Genomic DNA, 20,098 nt, shown 5'->3' with positions numbered 1-20,098 from the left:
AAAAGCCTATTTACTAAAGGAAATGCGTTAGGAGATATTATCTATCTAGAATAAATCATGGTACAATCACGCAGACCAATAAGTTGATCAAGATATCCGTTCAGATGGAACAGTTTCCATTAAATTTCGCGCAAAGCCGCCTCTGGTTCGTTATCAATCAATTTATCTAGCTTTACTAGCAAACATGCCAGATTTGTTGACCCACTACTCGCTCGACCGGTTTGAAGTTCTCAATGGACCGTAGGCCATTCAATGTTATTAGATATAGATATAATATACATATCGGTAACCTCTATAGTTTTTTAACTATTTAAATAAATTATCATTTAATAAATGAACTGTACAATATTCGATTACATGAAGTTTATAGCGCTGATACGGACCAGGCTTTTTAATATAACCTTCGCGGATAAGTTCCCAGTTCTTTGATATTTTGAGAGTATCATCATAAAGCTATATTATATCATCACGCCATCAACATGACGCAAGAAAGATAAGCTGTCATAAGAACACCGAGGTTACTGACAACACTTCAGACGTTTGTTACCTTAATCAAGGTGATTTATTTAATAGGTACCCATTTTCGCACGTATAGTGCGGTTGTGCTGTAATTTATCTTGTGTTATTTATTACCCTTTTTTATCTACAGGCAGGCCTCTTGAGAACGGAACATGGAGAGTACTGGATTGAGCCGTCCAACCAAAAGCCAAACGACAGCTCTGAAGCGAGGCCGCACGTTATATTCAAAAGATCTGCAGTTGACAAAGTTGAAGCGTGGCACAGAGCTAAGAGAGAAGTAGACAGCAGGACAAGAAGTAACACTCAAATCAATAGAAATAGTCATGAGAAGAATACACAACATTATAACAAACGACCACGACAAAACGCTAATAGACGATATCGCGAAAGCAAGGAAGCAATGGACAAGCGTAGGAGAGAATACTTGGAACAGAGGCGGAGAAGAATGGAAATGATGAGAAAAAATCCTGCGGAATACAGAAGGCATCAACACATTCTCCGCATGGAAGAAAGGAGGCTACAATCTAACTCGAGAAGTCATTCGGTCGAAAGTAGCAAATCTGCAGACCAGGCATCTTTGGAAGCAAGGAGGAGGAACCGCAATAGGTTAGCAGACCAAAAGAGGTTGCAGAGAATCAGGAACAGGCGACGAAGACGAAGATCGACTAATTGCGCAACGAAGCAACCGTCATACCTGTGGCGAAAGCAAAACATGCTGCGACAAGAAACAACACGACAGAACAACGATTATACTAACAAGGTAATCATCAGCTAGATAGCATACGTCAATGATTTTAATTCCTGATATACCTGATTTAATAAATGCCTAATCATGATTATGTACAGAGAAAGTAAAAATCTAACTACAACAAGCCTCTGCTTGTATGTTTTATCTGTTTTACATATTTAATAACGACCCTATCATATTGGTCACATTCTTTAACTATTCTGTCTACAACTAGAGACACTGAAGTAGTTCAATCGACCATAACTTACTCCTACATATAACTATGTTTGTTTTAATAGGCAATCTTTGTTATAGATGCAGGGCCATCCTCGTAACTCGCATCATCACAATCTGGCTCACTCACGCGATGGCGCAAGGCGCAGCACTCGCTCCGTGAGCAAGCCACGCCATGTCGAAGTTTTATTGGTCGCCGACAAAACTATGACCGAATTCCACGAACAGGGTAGTCTAGAAACTTACCTGCTTACCATCATGAATATGGTACGTGTAAACAACTCTTTATATTCTTCCGTGTTTCGCTCTTCCTGGAGTCAATGTAACTTAATCTTTACAAAGTAAATTCCTTTTAATTTTATTGACTTTTTGCATTACCTTTTTTATCAGGTGTCGTCCCTTTACATGGACCCTTCGATCGGTAATTACATAAAAGTGGTGGTCGTTAAGATCATCTTGGTAGACCAAATAGAAGCTGCCCCCGATCTAGAGGTAACAACGAATGCTGACATTACCCTGGCGTCATTCTGTCGCTGGCAACACATGTTAAACCCTGAAGACGACGACAACCCTCACCACCACGATGTTGCCATACTCGTGACACGGCAAGACATCTGCAGCCAGCACGACGCTCCTTGTAGGTACGAACTATCCACCATTTTTATTTCATTAATTATTTATTAACTAATTTTTTGCATTCATTTAATGTTTTTACGATGTGATAACAGCGTACCGTCGTTTCGTCTGCCAGCTATATTTCATGAACGCCTCGATGTATGCTCTACACAGGGGGCGAGAACGTATTAGCATTTCTTTTTCACTAACGCCGAGACAAGGTCAATGGCAGGAGCAGCCGTCTGTTAGCAAAGTAAACAGAATCGCGATGAGTAACCGACGCCGAAATAGAACACTTTCGGACTTAAACACCAACACCTGGATATAGCCAGCGGTACTAAAAGTTTCTAAGTCTGCACCCATTTACGTCACAACCAATGATACTTAATTAAAAATCTGTTACGCCGTGTGGGCCGTGCCTACACATACCAAGTCTAAAAAAACTTATTTAAATGAAACGGAAATATTCGTATTTAAATAAACGCTACTTCTATCATCAGTGTTTTGGCTTCTAGTGATAAATAGACACATTCTCCAGCCAGATTATTTCTAGACCGTAAGTTTTTTTTCATCCGAAAACACTTGTTGCATCAATCTCAATGAAAGTGCGAATCTCACAATTTGAATTATAAACATGTTACACTAAATCATGTGTGCAAACGGAGGAGATCCAAACACTGGCTTACATGTGAAGGCTTTGTTTATATATTTTGACATACGCGCAAACTCCATCTAGTTACCGGATAAATATAAAATTAGTATGTAATTAAAATAAATCATATTGTGTTGCATTTGGTTCTCGTCGGCATGAGGCCGGTGGCCGCACACGTGTTGCATAACGCCGGCCGTGTTTAGTCTGTAAACTTTTTAGTTGGAACGTTTACTTTGTCGATATAATCCGTAGAACACTTCACGCTCAACACTCAATCAGATCGGCACCGCAATGTCTGACCAAACACACTTGTCATAATATTCAAACATTTGTTCCTTATCAACACCTACTTCCAGCGTGCAATAATTCTATTTTTAAATACGATATAGAGATAAAGAAACGCTTACGCACTAACTCGATGCAATGATTTTTATCTTTTACGCAAACTGGGGTTTCTAGAAAGATTTGATAGAGTGTACGGTTTGACATTGAACGATTGCAGTATAAACAGCTGGCGTGAAGTGACGCTCGTCTTTTAATTGAAGTGTACTCGATAGACTTAATTAACTGCACTTCAGTAAGACGTGCGAATAGGCTAATGACATTTAACACCTGGGAAAAGATAGTAGTAAAATGAGCAAAAAAAGTTAACATACTTTAAATAAATACTGCTGCAAATAAACTTAAAGAATGCAAGAACCATCCATCAAGTTCACAGTTACATACAATGATTGATAAAAAACGTTGCCAAAATGCTTAACCTCTCGACAAATTGCTGTTTACATCATTATCGGTTTTTTGCGTATATTTGCGAATCGCTAACGGCGATGTGCCGGCCCGAGCGGTCACATCAAAAACGCCGACATTAAGGCCAAGGATGTTGGGTGGGTACAAATTGGGCATTCATTATTTTAACAAAAGCCTATAACCATATAGCGTTATATAATTACAAGTACAATTTTTTGGTCATGCGAAGTCTTGTTGCACAAGAAGCTTGTTACAAGCGCTTCATGTCATTGATTACAGACGCCAATCGTGAATTGGGAACTAATAACGCATCAAATAGTCTATAATTTATTTCCTGATTTTATATAAAAAAATGAAACAAGCAACATAATTCAATGTGGAAAACTTTCGGAAAATATTAAACATTTTCCGAGCCTACGATAATAAATCCTGTTTCTTAAACGCAACACAAAAAATACACAAGAAAGCTCTTAAGTAGTTTACAATATACATATTTTAGTTTCAACGAGACATAATGCGTTTCACGCCTGGATACAATGAATGAAGCTAAGCAGATCTCTCTTGCGTAACTTCCTCCAACAAATGCATAATATAGTGTTTAAAATCGGATGTTTTCTTACACTTCATCTAAATTAATCTTGCACGGTTTATCCAAAATTCTTAGTAGTACAACCAGACTATCTCATTTTATATAAGAACTCTTTATATCTCATTTATTTGACCAAAGAGTTTTTTAGTAGCAATTCGTTCTCCTTGCCATTGTGAATATCAATACTCAGTGATCGATTTTCAAATTATTATATCGATAGCACGATTCTCAAATTGTCCGATGTGAAAGTCATGGAAAGAAAATATAGTGGTTTACGTAATGCTATCAAGGAAAGCGGATGTTGAAAGGAAATTTTTATTTACTATTGTTATCGCCGTTAGCCATATAGATAAGTCTCAAGTACATAATGCGGTCAAACAAGTCGTTCGTCTAGCTACATAAGCCGCGAACAATTAAGAAAAAAAAACTAAAAATATTAAGTATGTTTGAATTAACAAATTAATTTTTTTGCTCGTTTTTTTTATTTAACTTAGTGTCTTGATAAATTGAATATCATAAGTAATTTGTGTGGTCTTTGATTCATACTACTGACCATGCGTGAACTGACTTTAATTATTTTAGGCACAAGGAAATAAAAAAGTCTGAAAACTTTGTTTGGACTTTTGCTAGGAAACTGAATATTTTTCTTCTTTCCCACGCTCTTTAATTCTTAGCCGTGTTAGTACACAGGTGCTTAATAAACGTTGTCCATTAAGCGTCGAAGCGAGGCGACAGCGGTCTCACTTGTTAACTACATTAATTCGTATCCAGAGCACGCATGTCCGAAAACCAGTGTGTAATGAATGCATTGAGGAAGCTCGCTGCGTTCGGTAAACGGTACAAACGAGTAGTCGAATGTTCTGAGAAGGAGCAATCAAAACACAATCGTCGTAACGGTGTCGATGCGGCTCAGGGCGGGCCATGCATGCGCCATGCATGCGCCATGCATATGCGCGCCCGCATAAAAATCGACATCATCAATATGTTAACAACTATGAATAAAATTAAACTTTTTGTGCAACACTCGACGTGTTTTCAATTTAAAATTAATTATAGCTATTTATATTTCTGCTAGTAATTAAAACATCTCCTTAAACGGTAATTCAAATATCAACTAAGATTGTAACTTATAAAGTTAATTCTCATAAAATTGAACATCTCTACTTTATAAGAACATTGAAACGTATTAAGTCTATTACCCTCAACGGCCTAGTAATTGGAAGTTAAAATATGCGTAAATTATTTAATATTCGTTTAGTATTCATACATACGAATCAGCTATAAATTATTTTAACTAAATTACAATCTTAATTGGGAGTAAAAAAAATGTGCTTGTAACGGCTGCTGGGTATTCATATACAAGCCTCTTTTTCTGCTACAAGTGTTCAGTTTAGTATTGTTCATAAATGCAGTAAGTAGACGGGTGTTCTCATTACGCATAAAGGCTTCCTTAACCTTATCATCTAATCTCCTTAGGTATTAATCTCGTGCACAATCGAAGTGGCATTTCTGAGTAGCGGCTGGTGGACAAAGGGCGCTCGTTAAAAATAATGATGTCGGTTAATTTTAATTCGTAGTTGTGTCATGTCGACGCCACGCCGTCTCGGGTGTCCGCCCGCCGAACCTGCGCGCGCGCTTATCTCTTCCGCTAAACGAACACTAATCTTATAATGTGCATACTTTAGATTAGACCACCTATTGATTTCCATATGTTATTGAAATTGCCTTTTTATGACACATTTAGATCGATAAAGCAATAAATGATTCAAGATGGATGGATAAAACATCCTTGAGTCGCGATAAAAAATAAATTAATCATTAATATTCATAATACGCATGTTGAACTAAACATGAGTTCGTCTGGTTGATTCAAAATCGGTGTGTGTTGACCCTGTTCGTTGCAATTATTGACCAAAAATGGTATTGTGACCGAAAAATGTATGAATTCACAATGCGACTTTCTCTCCGCGTTTGATCATGCCGCCTGAAGCGAACTCTCTGCCGATGTCATGTTCGCCTTCAATTAGCATTTTTGCTTGCGACGGGCGATGGCTTACTGGTAGTCTCTGTGGTAGACGGCAATTGGGGTCATAGGTTACGTCCTATGGTAGGTCAATATGTAGGTAATAGAGATTTATGTAGTATTTATGTACAGTGATTTATTGATAGAGTAGCAAATTATTCATTCATCATTTTTGACTACACCTTTTGTATCGTTTTACCATTTTCGGCTTACTTAAGGAAAATACTTACATAGCTTTAACCATATGCGAAGTGATAGTATCTCCCTCTGGCGGACGTATTCAGAAGTTTAACCAAACGGCTAGACAGAAAGGCGCGTTGTCGATATTACGCATACATTGAGCAAATAATTTATTAACACCTACGTGTAGGCTTTTGTGACTCTAGTATGAAAAGGTCGCGTTATCTTAAAATTGCAAAAATGTATTAGCTAAGTGCTAAAACAAATACAAGGTGTTGATTTGCATTTGTGCCATAGTTCAGGAGGAGGACATAAAATACGCAAATAATCGATTGGAATTACAATAGACGGGAAATAGCTAATATGCACTGCTCTTTTTGTTATTGTAATGTCGTGGTATTTCAGAAGTAATCCAATTTTATGAATGTAATTTATGAATGATCGTTGCGTATGCTTTGTGTTTGCGTTTGTGTGAGGGCTCAGCACGGTTTTAAGGCCAGTAACACACGCGCCAAGTTTAAATAAGGCTAGGTGACATTTACGGAATTCCAAAAAACAATTAAATAAAAAAAAATATTTACCAATTTTTTTGTTGATTTGGGTCGTGAATCATTAGCATAATTACCTCCTTGAATATGGCACGGATGCAAATCAACAGCTTGTATAAAATGTGTAACTATGTGAGTAACACTTTAATTAGAATAATCTAAGAAACTTTGCCTTGAACTGACTCGCTAATCTTTCTTCTGATACCCACATATAAAGAAAGCACAACACACACAACTTACGTATCGCCGTTTCATTGAAATCAATGCCCATTTAATTTTACGTGAGTAACTTTTTCTAAGAAAAAATATTTAGTAGGACTGCAAACTGCGTATTAACATATTAAAATTCTATGGAAAAATAATAAAAAACATAAAATTAAATTCACATGTAAAGTGACGAAAACAAAACACTTACAGCCTTTTGTACATAAACTCAGGCGCTGTTTCACTGAAATCAACGTCCATTTAATTTGTCGTTAATTTCACACTTGCTTCGAAACAAGAGAACAATTAACCCGGCTTGATTTATGAGCGTTCACGTAAAAGGATAATATTAATCGAAGTTTTAACGTCATTAAAAGGTGATTACAGTTTATTGTGAATTGTATTATAAAAGGGGATGAAATTTTATCGGTTTAAAACCTTTCGAGTTTACAGTAACTTTTTATTAAATATTTAGTAAGTGCTATTGTTTAAAGGTATACAATTTTATGTAGTAATCATATTGATTAGTTTATAGAGATAGTTATTTAATATCTTTTATATTTTTTTATAAATAATAAGAAATCATAATCAAGAGTACCTATATTTTATTGAATTTTAATAGTTTCTACACTACTGGCCATGAGCCATATTTTTCCATAATCATTTTCTATTATTTTTCATTAAAAACACGTACTTTCTACAAATCAATTTATATTCTACCATAAACTATTAAAAGACACATTTTTATTTACAAAATTAAAAATATTTACAATAAAACAAGCCTAGAAAAACTATTTCTTGTAACCTAACTTTAAAACTAAAACTCATATCCTAAAGAGAGTAGAAAATTTGAAATTTGACATGTAATCCAGACCATGCTTAGTTCACTGGTTAATGTACCAAATTGTGCGTAAATAGTGACCAGTTGTGCAGTAGTTACAGACTAACAACACACTGGACTGACCTATATCTAGAATTGGACTCGCTTTTATAGCACGCACCGGTCATTAGGGATCGCTGGCTTTTGTGGTTTAATTGAGCTGTTATTTGTATTTTTGGATTATACTTAAAAGCATTATCTTCTAGTCATTTTGTACTCATAAATATATAGCAAAAGCACTGAGTATGGTGTTAATATACCTATGTAACAAGTAAATAATAATAAAAAAAAAACATATTTTAACTGTGAAGGTACATACGAGTACCTATGTATAGCCAATTTAAAAATGTATTGAATGCTATATGCAATTATTATAAAGAATTAAGTAGAATTGTAGGAGACAGACAATGTTAAATCAATTCATCAACAATCGACTCGCGCTCAATTTCAATCACTGACATCTAACCACGAAGGAGCATCTAACAAACTGTCCAACTGACAAACCGTCAATACACATTAGTGGATTGACAGATTAACTATTTATGACTACATTTGATAAAAAATCAAAAGATATACAAGTACGTTTCATACGAATAGTTTTATTTTATTACAAAGGAAAATTGCTTATCGTAACCAAACAAAAGACATCAACGCGTAACAAAATAAATGTTGGCATAACAAATAAATATTGCAATAAATAATTTGTCAAATAAATAAAACTGGGAACACCTTGTCATATCAATTTCATCAATTTATGAATCAAACAGCATAAATCTTAGCCAGTTCACAATTATTATCGTGACATCTCGATAATAAATATCGATAATGTAAAAATGTTTTGATTAATCGTCATCATAAAGTGGATGTGCCGTTTTAAATAAACATGAAAATTAAAATAAGTTTGTAGTATGAGTATTGAATTTATTACAAGGAATTTATAGAGCTTTTCATCGGCTTCCGCGTGAGTCAGCGACGCTGGCGTATTATTAGCCGCCTATTCCCGTACGCGCCGACATCAGCGAATAAATAGAATCTTGTGGATATGACAACGTTCCCTTTCTAACTATTGTAACGTAAATCGAAATTCGCTTTCGTCTTTTATTGTTACGCAACGACGAAGAAAAACTTTTCTTTGAAACTTTCCGAATTTTATACACAATACTGAAATCGATTTTATATTATTTACGTAAGCGAATGGAAATCGCTATGAATGGTTACTTTTACTTTTTATATGTAGGTAAATCGTTAATTCGTACGTATTTTTTGTTGTTGCTTGTGCTGCGCGCGCGCCGTCTAGCTCGGTATAATGAAGCCACGCCCACTGTGTACTTGAGTAATTAGCAAGCAATTAGGAGTCGCGACGCGCATTCTTTATTAGTCGCTAACTCATATGTAAAACAATAATTATTTCCTTATTTCCCGTGTGATAACGTTGCTAGACAATTATTTTAGTACGTACTGGTAAATATTTATATAATTAACAAGGAATTATGAAGTACTAGCTGGTGCCCGCAGGTGTCTGCGCAGGTTTAGTATTTCGAACAATATGTTTACAAATTGTAGCCTATGTGTTATTCTGATGTATAAGCTATATTATTGTAAAGTTTCATTAAAATCCATTCAGTAGTTTTTGCGTGAAAGAGTAACAAACATCCATACATCCATACATACAAACTTTCGCGTTTATAATATTAGTAGGATAGAAAATCTTGTTTGAAATATGACATCGGGTTATTTTTATTTAACTGTAAATAACTTTAGAACAGTCATTTTAATTTTAAGTACCTATTGGTAGTGACGTGTCAAAAGTTGTATACGCTCAATAGTTATAGCAAACATCTGAGTACCTTTGATTTGGGGATATTAATTTCATAACCATACCTTCCTAGTAATGCGAAAAAAATGCGTTTAGTTGTTGTTGAGTCTATCGTGAATTGTCAGGCATTTTGTCTTACTCTCTCAAAACTAACATTTTAATTAGAAGTGAAGCTAATGATCATTTAATATTTGAGTGGTACTAATAAGCATAATATTTCCAGCACACTGGGCGTGGCGCACGTGGCGGGGATGTGCAAGCCGGACCGCAGCTGCTCCGTCAACGAGGACAACGGCATCATGCTGGCGCACACCATCACGCACGAGCTGGGACACAAGTAAGTAATACTGTTTCCAGCACCCTGGGCGTGACGCACGTGGCGGGGATGTGCAAGCCGGACCGCAGCTGCTCCGTCAACGAGGACAACGGCATCATGCTGGCGCACACCATCACGCACGAGCTGGGACACAAGTAAGTAATACTGTTTCCAGCACCCTGGGCGTGGCGCACGTGGCGGGGATGTGCAAGCCGGACCGCAGCTGCTCCGTCAACGAGGACAACGGCATCATGCTGGCGCACACCATCACGCACGAGCTGGGACACAAGTAAGTAATACTGTTTCCAGCACCCTGGGCGTGGCGCACGTGGCGGGGATGTGCAAGCCGGACCGCAGCTGCTCCGTCAACGAGGACAACGGCATCATGCTGGCGCACACCATCACGCACGAGCTGGGACACAAGTAAGTAATACTGTTTCCAGCACCCTGGGCGTGGCGCACGTGGCGGGGATGTGCAAGCCGGACTGCAGCTGCTCCGTCAACGAGGACAACGGCATCATGCTGGCGCACACCATCACGCACGAGCTGGGACACAAGTAAGTAATACTGTTTCCAGCACCCTGGGCGTGGCGCACGTGGCGGGGATGTGCAAGCCGGACCGCAGCTGCTCCGTCAACGAGGACAACGGCATCATGCTGGCGCACACCATCACGCACGAGCTGGGACACAAGTAAGTAAAACTGTTTCCAGCACCCTGGGCGTGGCGCACGTGGCGGGGATGTGCACGCCGGACCGCAGCTGCTCCGTCAACGAGGACAACGGCATCATGCTGGCGCACACCATCACGCACGAGCTGGGACACAAGTAAGTAATACTGTTTCCAGCACCCTGGGCGTGGCGCACGTGGCGGGGATGTGCAAGCCGGACCGCAGCTGCTCCGTCAACGAGGACAACGGCATCATGCTGGCGCACACCATCACGCACGAGCTGGGACACAAGTAAGTAATACTACTAGCTTCCACCCGCGGGATCACCTGCATCCCGAGGGCTGCATACTTCTCGCACATGTGTAAGAAGTAGCCTATATGTATACTCTATACTACTGCCAAGTTTCATCAAAATCTAACAAGAAGTTTTAGTGTGAAATACAACAAGAAGAGAGAAGAGAGGAACAAACTTCAATACATAGATAACTTTATTTGCATTTCGATGAACATAAGTAAGTGTCACATACAATGTTCAGAGGTAGCAAAAGATGATAGCATTACTTTCGATTGTACACCTTTTATGTAGGTAAAAAAGTTTACTTTATATTTGAATATTTTGACTAAATAACGGCCAAAGCTCCCACTTAGCTCTTAACTAAAAAAATACTCATATTAATGTATCGAGATGCGCTGGCGATTCTTAGAATACGAACTTTTTCTCATATATTTAATCAACAACAACATTGATTGCCTCTATTTATAAATTCAATTAAGTTCACGTACATAGTTTATAGCGAAACCGCAATCCACGTGTTTATGTTCATTCATTCTCAATTTAAATGGATAAAATGTACGCTGCCCTATACTTTACGACTAACTAACCATACTTAATTATATAAAATGTTAACAGCTGTGCAATTACCCAGATAAAGTACAAACTCAATTGCATTTTAATTATGTCTAACGAGTATTTTCTTAACCAAGTCTACTCTATGAAAATCCCAAAGATTTAAATAAAGAACAAAAAAAATATTTAGTCATCAAAAAAGTTTTTATTATATTGTTAAAACGTCAATGATATAATCATGGACTAAGTGCGTGCTGCTTATCTTTAGTTGCATATTACATTCATGAAAAAATATTACTTTATACATAGGCATGTATTTGAATTGTTCGGGAAAACCAACAAACGACTAAATTTTAAACGAAATAATTACGTAAATGATTTTGAAATAACCTACAATTTTAGAACAACAATGACAGATCATGAATGCTTTAACACACTCATAATTCAATGTAACAATTCCTATTATTTATGCAAATGCACATTGCACGTTCTCTGCATTTTTCGAGAATATCATTTCTTAGGCACGTAGCCAGTTACAGCCAGCAATAAATTTAAAAAAGTAACATGATTCATTTTATTCTATTTTCAAATACAAAACGATGTTTGTTTGTTTTTTTTTTCAAATAAAGTGGAGACTAACGTCAATTGATTACACTCGTTGATTTATTAAAAAGGTTGGTTATGTTGTGTAATAAAATAAATACAAAGGTATGTGTTGTTGATGTTGGTATGCCAACTAACCGATTACGATAAGTGTTCACTGATTGACAGTATCCGGAGTACTGTATGGATATTGCAATAAATATGGTTCTCAAAGGCTCTCTGAAGACAGTCTTTCATAGTCTCGTACAAATTACGTTAATACATTAATTACGCCCTTGAATTACAGACTCGACTTATTTATAGATTACAATGTGATTAATTTCTTGAAAATCTTTTCGATTAGATGACTCACCCACCATCGTACTATTGAACTAGAAATATTAATCGCAATGTAAACAGACGCCTTACATAACACATAATGTACGGCTTGAACAGTAACCACCGGCTTCAGATAGCCACACCCGAAATAGATGTCTTCAGTCCTCCATACATTTACCATGGATCTACTGAACGTTTTATATCCCATAAAGAATTTAATGTCGGATTAGATAAGAAAAATGATTTAACCATAAGAAAGATTTATGTTAACAGCATTATCATACCAGTATTAGTCCCTACAGAATCGATGCATAGTATACAAGAGTCATAAAATACTGATAGGCACCAATAAATCCCCATATCCTCTCGTAGGTTTACGTCGACAGAAATTTTACTGTTATTTATCGATACTCCCATCACTAGAGCTTAGCTAAATATTTTTTTATAACCCATTACTGTTTGTGCATGAATTGTGTGGAAATTGTGCACATTTGCCGCAATGTACACCGCGAACGACGTGATTAGTTCTCAGTGCAACTCATATAGGATCTAGATAAATAGGTTACACAAACATCGCTACATGATCACTCGTGATCGAATCAGCCGGTCAAAGTTTATGCGAGGTACCGTCAACCTGTTCCTTCAGTCTGGCCTTGGCTAGACTTCCACAGACTATAACACGTTCGTACTTCTAGTAAACTTTATGCAAATACGAATAGATTAATAATTAAACGAGCTAAGTACACAACCACATCACGTAGTGTCGTTTCATAACGCCACATCAAACGTGAACTTCATTCTTAAATAAATAATCACAGTAACATGTCCATCATTTGATTCCCGGGGACGCCAAATTCTTCCATGTATTCAAAATTTATTTTAAAACAAGTTTCTATGCGTAATATTGTTAGTATTATTTTGGAAATAAGTGCTAGTTTTATTTGGCAACGGTTGCCGAGTGCTTCGGTTATCGGCACTGAGTCATGTTTCTGAGCCGAGATTACCGCAAGGACGTTGCTTTCAAGATAGAAAATTATGAAACGGTTAGTTGCAATGCAGCCGAAGATTCTGTGCCCGTCGGTTTGTTTATACTATTTAGTACAAACAAGGCGTTGTCACTGGCATTAGACAACGCCCACAATCATAATACAAACACAGGTTATGTAATGTGCAAACAGCGCGACTCAGCCATTGACCTTCTTGTAGACATGAATGCATCATTCGCCGCGTACAATGCACCCGGTGCATTGACGCCGCACTATCGGCCCACACAAGTTCATTATTTTTTCATGGCGTTATCTTGTATAAAGAATAAGGGGTTCAATAATAAATTAAACAATTTGCAGGCGACAGACGTGCATACGGGTCGCGATGCGCGACTCTTGACATTAGCGTTCGTGTAGTGTGCGACAACACGCTCGGATGCATTCGGATTTTATTACTTCGTGAAATATATTGGCTTTTTACTTTAAACAAATGTACCTTTAGATTAACATTAGCTGTATTTTTAAATTAAACCCGACGAGGCGCATCTCGATAAAATTAATTGCGACGATATTTTTTCCTCCTACCAAAATACGGGATTTATAACAAGTTTGTAACCTCGCGTGCCGACACTTCCGGAGTTTCAGTTCGTTTGGCTGAGAGAAGCAATTAAATTGATATTTTTACTCACGATAGATACGATTCGATTTATTTAACGTCTCGGATTTATAAAAGAAGATTTGCATATTGCATTTAGCAAAGACGAAGTGAAATCCATCGTTTGATCGTTTGATGCTATCGAACATCGATATATTCAATCCTGGACTAGTGCCAATATAATGAATTTTTCATAGAGATTCGTGATAAATTCTAAGCGTTACAACGCCCTGGGTGTCTCAGACTCACAGGTGGCATTACGTCAACACAACCTAACTAGATAATAACGATGGGCTCTAGTGCCAAATATTACAGCGCCTACTGACTGACCCACTGTTTTATACGAGTTTGTCTGGTCATACCGCGTCTCGTCTGCGAATAGACTAACCCATAATCCCATCACATCTTGTAGGCCATTGACGAAAGCTGTTGAAAATAATAAGAGGTAGAAATCAAACAGTTTTTATTCAAAGGTTAATGAACCGTAGCTTACAAGTGACATCTTAGATTTCTAAATCGATTGATGTATATAAGGACTTTCAACTCAGGTTGATGTTGATAGAAACCAACCTGGACGGTTCACATTTTGCAAAATTATTTTCCCACCACATTATTTATTATACTGGGTAGGTACTAATTAATTATATTGGAAACATACTTAATTGTGTTTACAATCAATGACTTTCCAGGAATAAACTGTAAGATAGGCCTGACAGATTATAATTTATTATCGCTCATCTTCTCGTCATTAATGAGAATACGTCATAGTAATTATATAGCATTATTTATAGCTACCGAGATAACTTTTGACTTTAACCTGAGAACTTTCAGTGAACTCGCTGGCAGTAATGACAATTATCTATTTCCGCTTTACCTTAACACTTTTGCTTCATTATATAAAGGAGTATTTTTATCTAAATCCAATCTTCAAATATAATCACAATTTAAAATGTAGTCTAGGTATATGAGTTTCATAAAATTGGTTTTTAAGAACCTAGAGGTATATTCCTGAATTCCCTACATATTTTTGCAAACCCGATAAACCCATACTTACATATACATTCAACTGGAATTAGTAATGTCTTGTGTTATTAATTTGTTAAGCGGTTAACACCGCGTGACGGGGTTCACATCCGTGACACAAGTCACTGTACGCATGTTAGGCTAGGCCTGCACCAATATGTCATAAAATGTCATAATGACTTCACGATCAGCTGTTGTGGCCGTGCCTTTACAGGAGCGCCTCCGTTCATGCAATAAGATAGCGATTACGACCAACGCTAATAGAGCTATTAAGATTAACATGTTGCTACACTGCCGATAAACGCCATTATCGTTGCATTAATAACGTCTCATAAATGATACATAATGCATAGATATAGATGATCCATGCGCGGTATCTATAAAAACTATTAACTCAGAAATATCAATGGATGGATACCTACCTAAATTATTATAATGATCGTAGTTTACCTAATTGTGGTGCAATATAGAGATTAAGTTCGTAACATCCTCAGTATTATTTACATAATTATACCATTATGACAGATTGGATCAAAACATATTAAATCATAATATTTAATTTAAATGCAATTAAAAATACCTGTCGAATGTCAATAAGTCAATAAACCACCGATAAAGCGTTATTCGTTTTAACAACTTTGTACCTGTATTAGTATTTTCGTGTTTTCAACTATTTATTTATGTAAGCATGTTGTTTGCATTTCATTGTAGATACCGCTCACGCTTTTAAAACTAACGGAGTATGCAAAACTTAGGAGATAGGGACCTCCGACAATCTAAGTGGAAACTTCTTGAAGTCTGTAATAATGAGATACTCTGAGACGTTTCTGAGTAACAAGTACCGTAGGAACTGTTATGGCGTGTAGCAAAAATATTCTAGTGTTAGTGTTACGAACCAATATTGTTTAAAGGAAATTACATACTATCATGAAAGAGGAACATGTTAGATATGGTACAGCAAAGAGCTAAAGTTTTTTTAAGGAAATTGCTATCACGAAGGAAGAACGTGATAGATGGGTGAATTTCAACAGGTCCAATAAAATTTTCATTTCCGTGGATTTTTTATTCTTCAACTTTAGAACAAGAAAAAGTAGTGTTTATTTAAGTTTTAGATAAGATATGTATTCTTACTTAATATCTAGTAGATAGCTTAAAAATCTAACGAGATACACAAGATTAAAATTTTCATGCCACAGCAATGAAACAAGCATACACGGCAATTAAACGTGCGTCCATGGCAATGAAAGAACTTTTCACGTCGTTTTTTTTCAGACAATTTTTTCTTTCCTTTCTCTCCTCTCCCGATAGTTTCGGTTTAGGCATCTTGGCTTTCTAGAAAGAATCAATCCATTATTATGTTTATAATTTGACTGTAGTATCTTTTTGTAGTTGACTGTATATAGTACAAATTGTTTTTTTATCCTAATCATGCCGTGGCGATGAAAACATAAGTCACGGTAATGAAACATGTGGCCACGGCAATGAAACGAAATTGTTTTACAAGGCATGGCGATGAAAATTTCTTCATTGCCGTGTATTTTTTTTCATTGCCATAGCAAATTTTGACCACGGAAACCACGGAAATGAGAGCGCGGCGATGAATATCAAGGCTAAAACATCAAAAAACCAAAAATCTGTTAATAATTCACAGTAATTAACACATCACAAATAAACATAAGATAAATGGCATTGTACCGAATGATCAATTAAGAGGACAAACTTATTCAAACAGAAGTTAGACCTATCCACGGCGATGAGAGAAAAAATGTCCAGTAATAAAAAAATTGAATACTTTCATTTATGGCGCAAAAACGCAGGCACGTGCACACGTCATTCCACGTCGAACACTTGACGTCCACTAATATGCAACATTTAGCGCATAGCGGGAGGGACGCAAACCCTTAGGAAAAGCAATATTCTCAAATATGTTTAGGACATGGCGATGAATGATAGTTCTGAGACAAACTATTTTTTATTTACCATTTGTTGTATTGTTTAAATATTTGAATAAATGTATTCCGTAACAATACTTTAACTATTCACGAATCAAATAAAAGTAGGTTTTAATATAAATAACTAATACATTTTCATCAATAAGGTCTAGTACACATCAAGGTGACGTGTGGACAAACACGGCAATGAAAGATTTTGAGGTTTAATTTTTTTTTTTGGAGAACCAATTAATCCTATTAACAAAATATTTAGTGCTACACATAGATTACTATTTCACCTTCTTAGAAAAAAATATATGAATATTATAACAATGATTTCTAGTACCGATTTCATCGATGCCACGCAATTTTTGGTCCCGGGAAATTCACCCAGATATGATAGAGCAAAAGTTAAAAAAAAAATCTAATAAGGTATGGTTAGCACTGTGTCATTTTAGTTACTAACTCATAGATGGCCATTGCCCATTTGGGAATTTATACAAACCCTTAAAGGCATTATGATTTTTTAACAGCAGAAATATAGAAAAGCTACCTTACGCTAAAATGCTAAAGACGACCAACTGACCAAAATGTTCCTTAAGTTGCTTATAAAATGTTTTTCTTTTACATAGCTTTGGACTTTACCACGACACTGAGAAGATCGGCTGCCATCGTCGCGAAGGTTCAACTCTTCACATCATGACGCCTATCTTCGAAGCTGACACAGTCCAGGTGGCCTGGTCGAGATGCAGCAAGCGTGACGTCACCAACTTCTTAGAGTAAGTGTTCCTTATTGAAAAAAAAAATATTAAAATTACCAACTGACGTCTGAGTTTTCGGATAAACAATTTTGCGTGGCGCCATAACTTTTTTCACAAAATAAAAACAATAAATTTTTACTAAACAACCGAAGCAAAAAAGCCAGTTAATGACCATCGAACTGTAACAATTATCGACCATTTATTAGTTTCATTTATTGTACCTAAGCAAACGAGTTCCGCTCAACTTTGATAACTTTTCTTACAAAAGGTTGACTCATTCAAAACATCTTTGGTGTAAATATCAAAAAGCTTTTAAGCCTTTCGTTTATATTACTTTAGTTAATGGCGTTTAAATAAGACTAAAATATGCGCCTGAGCATAATGCAGTACTTATATTAAGGCAGGCGGTAGATATACTTAATTTAATGAATGGTCAAGCCTTTTCCGTGCGGTTTCATTGATGACTTTATATTTATTGTGACCATTCCGTTAATCCAACAACTTTATTTAATTCCAACTTCATTTGCACATGAAAGTGTCTCCTCTTTACATAATAATGTCATTACTAGCGCACTACATAAAATGTTTTATAGTATCAATAAAATTGAAAGCAGAAATCCTACGCTCACATAAATAAAGATCTGCCATCGAAACCTAATACCGGATGTCGTTGTGTGTACAATCTCTAAAACTTAATTATATTAAATGTCGCAACGGAATCTATCGACATTTTTATATCCATTCACAAAAACGCCCAACTTATTTGTCATCATCAAACAGACTAATCATAATAAAGTTTAAAATTATGGCACTTCTTAATGAATTAAATTTAAAGTATTCTGTGATGAATAGAAATATAAACGGAGGCTGTTAAAAATCGATGGTTCGAAATGTGACATGTTTATTGCAAGTCTACTGGTCACAAGGCCTGGTTGTGAAACCAGCGTGCGTTTATAGAGGCGTGCCCATTCTCTATTCATACGCACAAATCATTGTAAAGTGTGTAAACGTGCTCGTAATTGTGCGAAATGTGCTGAAATGGATCCAGAAGGCGCGCCCGCTTTTCTGCTTCAGCTGTTATTTGCTCGCTACGTAGAAAACGCATTATGCTACAATTTTATGGTCGACTATTTCCTAATCCAAAGCAATGAATTTAACGCTGACTAACTTTGAACGACTTTGTGTATCTCTACATTTAATTAAACTGAGCATTTGGTTGCATACCTACTTTTATCTTAAAATATGGGCGTTTTAATGTCGCATAGGATAACAACAATTATTATTCAGGTATTAGATAAGCCAGGTATAAATGGTAGATGTTGTGCCTACCAACATTAATTTGGATTATTTCCTTTTAGCGCGGGATTGGGTGAGTGTCTGAGTGACCGTCCTTCTCAAGAGCCTACGTATGTTTACCCCGAAGTCCCAGCTGGTAAGTCCGAATACCTTCCCATAAACAAACTATCACAGCTTCTTTTACAGAAGTCTTACTAATACTTGTTTGTTCAGGTGTAACGTTCGATGCAGCTAGTCAATGTCACTGGCAGTTCGGACCCGACGCAGTCGTGTGCTCGAAGCCAGGAGAACTGTGTGAACGTCTGTGGTGTCAAGTCAGTAACACGTGCAAGACGCTACTGCGCCCCGCCGCGCCCGGAACCACTTGCGGAGAAGATATGGTGAGATATGCAGGACACTCATTGGACTTTTTGTACTGACGGCAATTATAACATGTGTTTGCTGTTACTAAGGAACTTTATGGAAGTGATGAGTTGTGGATCGGAAATGTTTATCTTGCTATTTAGATCTCATATGTACCTACGTACAGAACTTACGTATGGATTCCATCACTCAGAAAGCAATGTACCTAGACATTAGAAAATGGTCAAATCAATAGGTTTTTTCCTTTCTTTATGACCTTTATAAGGGATTAATAAAGGTTTTTCCTACAGTGGTGTCAGAATCAAACCTGTGTCCATCGATCTCCGTCTCCCGTCCCCCGTGACGGCGGCTGGGGCCCGTGGTCGGAGTGGAGCGAATGTTCTCGAACGTGCGGCGCCGGCGTCTCCACGCAGTCGCGCGAGTGCAACAACCCAGAACCACAGAACAATGGCAACTACTGTATCGGTGATAGAAGCCGGTGAGTATTCACCAAGTCACTTCGCTTTTACCGTTTTTAAACTACTTCATTTCTAGGCCTTTGTGTTGTTAAGCGCAGTCTGCAATACTTTTTGAATGCTAGGCATTATTCTTTGCAAG

The 20,098-nt window shown here is 36.9% G+C and overlaps 1 protein-coding gene across 1 annotated transcript in view; it reads left to right on the top strand.

Annotated features, from left to right (window-relative positions):
- LOC124636851 (A disintegrin and metalloproteinase with thrombospondin motifs 7) overlaps positions 1 to 20,098 on the top strand; it is a 73,035-nt gene that overhangs the window by 47,971 nt on the left and 4,966 nt on the right. The window contains exons 5-12 of the mRNA XM_047173043.1: positions 650 to 1,279; positions 1,562 to 1,747; positions 1,871 to 2,121; positions 9,958 to 10,071; positions 17,714 to 17,860; positions 19,201 to 19,274; positions 19,352 to 19,518; positions 19,792 to 19,979. Of these exons, the coding sequence (XP_047028999.1) occupies positions 650 to 1,279; positions 1,562 to 1,747; positions 1,871 to 2,121; positions 9,958 to 10,071; positions 17,714 to 17,860; positions 19,201 to 19,274; positions 19,352 to 19,518; positions 19,792 to 19,979 (1,757 nt within the window). The remainder of the gene's footprint in view (positions 1 to 649; positions 1,280 to 1,561; positions 1,748 to 1,870; positions 2,122 to 9,957; positions 10,072 to 17,713; positions 17,861 to 19,200; positions 19,275 to 19,351; positions 19,519 to 19,791; positions 19,980 to 20,098) is intronic.

The sequence above is a fragment of the Helicoverpa zea genome, chromosome 15, assembly GCF_022581195.2.
Source record: "Helicoverpa zea isolate HzStark_Cry1AcR chromosome 15, ilHelZeax1.1, whole genome shotgun sequence".
NCBI classification, from domain to species: Eukaryota; Metazoa; Arthropoda; class Insecta; order Lepidoptera; family Noctuidae; genus Helicoverpa; species Helicoverpa zea.
The sequence above is the reverse complement of the archived record's forward strand: the minus strand, read 5'-3'. Positions and strand labels throughout refer to the sequence as shown.